Raw genomic sequence first — 5,062 nt, 5'->3', positions numbered from 1 at the left:
TCTGCTGGACACTGGCTCTCCAGGAACTGGGTTTGACACCTCTGCCAGGAAGCACTTTTAGTGGGTTCGTGGAAATTTCCCCATTCAAATAAACTGCCATATGGCGCATAGTGGGGGCGATGGATCGTCTCACCGAAAAAGTATCCCCGGTAGTCGCTGAATAGATCACGCGACACCCATTTACACTTACCCAGGGGTAAGACCACCACACTTATAGCTAGCCCCCATATAGTGGGTGAGTGGACACCTCTTGGGGCGCCCAAGAGCCATGGAGACCCCGGTGAGCCCCCCCACCCCCCCAACACGGTCCACGAAAACGTTTGTGGTCCACGCCAGCTTTTTCCCATTCAGGTAAGCCTCCGCAGAGGTAATCCAACCTTCTAAATAGCCGCTTTCACAGCTAAATGGCTGGTCATTCAAGGTGGGGTAGCTTACTGCTGGGTAGTCGAGTCCTTGCCTTCTGCAATTTGTCCCCGCTGGCCATTGAACGCATGGGGTGTACCAGGACCACGCCCCCAGACACGCCCACTACCACGAAACCACTGCCTGTCCATTGATCATCTACTTCACTCACTGGGCCTCAGATCGAAGGGGGTGGAACCCAAGGCCCCGCCCACTACCACAAAACCATTTTTTGTCCACTAGCACAATACTTTTCCCGAAAGCAACCCAGGGGGTCCGACGACCCCGCGGCCCCGTCCGAGCGCAACTCTCGTGCAATTTGGGGTCCCTCAGGCCCCTAGGGGTCTCGCGGCTTTAGGTCCTCATGTAGTTTAAATGAGTGGGTTTGCAACTGTGTGCATTTAATGGAAATCTCGTCGGCCTTCCGTTCGCCCCCGAAGGGTCGCGTGGTCTCGAGATTTTATATTCCGACTCTCTAGAGCCCCCTAGAACAGCCCCCCGAAGCATAAAGCTCTAAAACATTCCCCTGAAAAGTGAATAACTTTTCATCAGAAATCTTTCAAGATCCTTTGACAAGGCATAAAGCCAAGAGGATTGCCAGGGTGAATATCTAGTATCTCCACAGTGCATTTTCTTTTTACATCTACTTAAATGTGAGATTTTTTTTGGTAGTACATTTAATTTAATAAAGGAAATAAAATATTATACAATATTTTATTCATGTGGGTGTGTCATTGTTAACCAGACTTTTATTTTGACGGGTTGTCGCAAAGCCCTTTTTAGCGCATGNCTGAAAGGGATCGCTTTGTTTACATTTGCTTCGAAGCAGTCGCATCACAATGATGAAAGTGCGTCCGGGTGTGGATGCAAAGAGCAATGTGAGCGCAGGCCAGCGGGGCACAGTTGAGAGCAACTGGGCTAAATGAGAGTACACCCTAAAACTGCTATGAATCAGCACCATGATTGTTGTCTGATAATATTACTCATTTTTTTATAATTAGTTACAAAAAGTTCACTTTGATACCTAATATATAAGTAAATAATCTATTTTAAAGTCCATAAACCTGTAAGACATAACTTCAACATATTTTACCAAGTGAATTCGGTCTGAGCCATATATGTATATGGGTGATGCATAGACTCAGCACCGAAACGATTTGCTTTAAAATGCAAAGTTAACCAATACTCATTTTAGTGTCATTCAAAATGTAATAATTTTGATAATTACCTTTACATTTGACTCCAACCCATTTGAGAGGGGAGAATGGTCCTTTGCAAGTCACACATTTCTCAAAAGAGGACAGTTGTTTGGTCGTTGTACAATTATGTTTACAAACTGAAAAATAAGCAAACAACAATTATATTGATTATAGTTTTACAAGATGTAGGTTTTAACCAGTTAGTACTAGAAAATATGGTATTATAGAGCTATAACGCTATTTTAGACCCATACATTAACAAATATTGATTTCTTACATTATTGAAAAATAGATAAAATTGTTGCTGGCCATAGGCAAGGAAAACAAATACATCATTATGCTGTTATAACCTCTATAATTGTTTTGATATTCCACAGTAAAATTACAATTTAATTAAATCCCAGTTAAACAAAGAATCTAAATGAACCTCCTTCTTAACCTGAAACAAAAGCTGACTCTAATGTATAGGCCATATAATTTCCGTGATGCGGAATACACACATTAAAATAAAATCCAATGTATAATGTGGAATGGCAAAGAATCTTGCAAATTTAGAACTTCTTAATCAGAAAACAGCACTGAACAGCTAATAAAATTCAATTTGTGCTTTAAAAAACATCAGTAGTGATTCAGATGCGGTTTAAATGTGTAATCTGCCTGTTCTGCAGACTGTGTCTCTGAATAAATTATTCAAGTGGTTTCCTCCACTACACGCGTAACACTGGTGTTAACAGCATCACACTATATGGGGATGCAAACACATCTCCAGAGCTGCTATGAGAGTTTATTTCATGAGCATTTCACTGCTTTATTTAAGTAAAGCTACTGTCAAACATGCGCTAAAAAGGGCTTTGCGACAACCCGTCAAAATAAAAGTCTGGTTAACAATGACACACCCACATGAATAAAATATTGTATAATATTTAATTTCCTTTATTAAATTAAATGTACTACCAAAAAAAATCTCACATTTAAGTAGATGTAAAAAGAAAATGCACTGTGGAGATACACAACGGAATCCATCGCAATGTTCAGTTTGGGGCTTATTAGAGGTATTTAACTTCATGTGTGCGCTGCACAGACTGATCTGCTTAAATTATGTCATTGTCCTATGATAGTAAACGGCTCATTTTGCTTTTAAATAACCCTCTCGTACTTTATTTTCGTAAAGCCTATCATTACACACACTGGATTATGTTTGACAGACCTAGAGTAGTTTTGGCTGCGATGACACACGCCTGCACGTGTGAGTGCGCTGTTTATCAGTTTTTAACGGTGACAGCTGAATCTCAGGGAGGAATTTAAACAGTCGCATAATTTACGTCATGCTTTCAGTTCTGCGCTCCGATGTGATTTGCGCTCACACTACATGTGTACCACGCCCGAGCCCAATCGCACCGTGCTCTGGCCCACCTCTTCCAAGTGAGCCAGGGACCGCTAAACGAACCATGCCCGGGCGTGATACGGAGCGATCACACTAGATTTAGATTCAACTTACTGTCATTGCACATGTACAAGGCAAGGCAATTTAACCCATCCAGAGAGTAGTGAACACACGCACAGCAAGTGGTGAACACACGTACCCTCGGAGCAGTGGGCAGCTATCACTGCCCGGGGAGCAAGTAGGGGTAAGGTGCCTTGCTCAACCTCAGTTGTTACCCACCGGCCCTGGGAATCGAACCGGCAACCTTCTGGTCATGAGTCCGACTCTCTAACCATTAGGCCACAACTGCCCAGCTAGTCAAATGAACCGGGCTTTGGGTATCAAACGTGCTCGGGCACAGTTCAGATTGCCTAGTGAGAGTAAACCCTTAATTTGAAGCTAACTATTTTTTCAATCTTTACCCCAGTAATTGAGTAAATTATGATTTATACTTTTTCAGCTTGCCTCACTGTATGGCACCCACACTGTTTTAAAAGACTACACGATTCCGTAAGCATTCACCATACATAACTACATCTGAAAATATAACATTTTATTTTATGCATGTAATATTAAAAGCAATGCCATAACACTAATCCTTAGTGCTTTTTCAGAAAGCATCTGCATCAGCTGATGAAAGTGAAGAGGATGAAATGTCATCTGGAGATGAATATGTTCACTGTTCTGCATCAGATATGGAAACTGACAGTGAACCGGAAAATGCAGTTAGGAGTCCGCTAGATATGCTTACTGCAGATAAGATGACAGCTCCAACAGATGAAAATTCACTTTCCATTGACTGCACAGCAATACACAATACAACATCAAACAAAACACAATACACGGAACTTCTCAACAAATCCTCAAAAGATGAGAAGTCAACCACTCTAGCTAAAGCAGGACTGAATTTTTGCTTTGTTTGTGGGGAGCCACAGTCCAAAATAGCAAGACACTTCAAAGTCCATGCTAAAGAGGATATGGAGATAGCCAAAGCACTTAGTTTACCTGCACGATCCAAGAAAAGGAAACAACTGCTTAAAGTCCTTAGAAACAGAGGCAACTTTAATCACAACAGTTGTGTTTTTAGAAATGGAGAAGGTGCCATAAAAGTAAAACGACGGGCAGTTCAACAGACAGAATCGGCACACAAAAACTATGAATTTTGTTTATATTGCAAGGGAATGTTTGTGCGACAGGAGCTGTGGCGGCACATGAAGCGATGCCAATCTAAACCAGCCAAGTCAGATGATTCTGCTGGGGGCAGACACAGAGTTCTTACCATTGCAGCAGTGGCTAAATCTGCTTTCTCTGGTCAAGTTGATGATGGGCTAATGAAAGTACTAAGTCAGATGAATGATGATGAAATTGCTCGTGTGGTGAGAAATGATTTTGGCCTTCTTCAATTTGCTCAGTCACTATATAATCGGCATGGGTTTAACAAAACAAAGCATGAATACATACGTCAGAAGGTTCGTGAGCTTGCAAGATTCATACTTGCATTGCGTAAAAAATGTCCATCTGTCACTCTGGAAGATGCCATGAAGCCAGCAAATTTCATGAATGTCATAGACGCAGTTAAAGATACAGCAGGCTTCAACCAAGACACACATTCTTATCAAACACCAAGCCTTGCTTTGAAAATTGGACACTCCCTCCTGAAAGTTAGCGAGATTCTTCACTGCCGTGCTCTTATTGCTGAAGACGCAGAGTTGACCAACAGTGCAAAGGCATTCCAAAAGCTGTATAAGACGAAGTGGTCTGAATACATATCTCATAAAGCTTTATGCACCATCAGTGATTTAAAGTACAACAAGCCCACCAAATTACCACTCACTCAAGACATCGACAAGCTTAACGACTATCTACAGAGAAGTGCGGAATCAGCCTTTCAAGAGCTTAGCCAAAACACAACAGAGCACAACTACGCATGTCTGGCCAGGCTAACATTGACTAGGATCATTCTTTTCAACAGACGTCGTGTGGGAGAGGTCTCGAAGATGCCCTTAAAAAATTTCCTTCAAAGAGATGACTCTTACGC

General features: G+C 41.9%; 1 protein-coding gene across 1 annotated transcript in view; it reads left to right on the top strand.

The window, feature by feature from the left end:
- Window positions 1-3,488: 3,488 nt before the first annotated feature.
- LOC130558388 (uncharacterized) overlaps window positions 3,489-5,062 on the top strand; it is a 10,066-nt gene continuing 8,492 nt past the window's right edge. Inside the window, exons 1-2 of the mRNA XM_057340756.1 lie at window positions 3,489-3,534; window positions 3,639-4,963. Of these exons, the coding sequence (XP_057196739.1) occupies window positions 3,678-4,963 (1,286 nt within the window). The 5' untranslated portion in view covers window positions 3,489-3,534; window positions 3,639-3,677. The remainder of the gene's footprint in view (window positions 3,535-3,638; window positions 4,964-5,062) is intronic.

This window comes from Triplophysa rosa, linkage group LG8 (assembly GCF_024868665.1).
Source record: "Triplophysa rosa linkage group LG8, Trosa_1v2, whole genome shotgun sequence".
Taxonomy (NCBI): Eukaryota; Metazoa; Chordata; class Actinopteri; order Cypriniformes; family Nemacheilidae; genus Triplophysa; species Triplophysa rosa.
The sequence above is the reverse complement of the archived record's forward strand: the minus strand, read 5'-3'. Positions and strand labels throughout refer to the sequence as shown.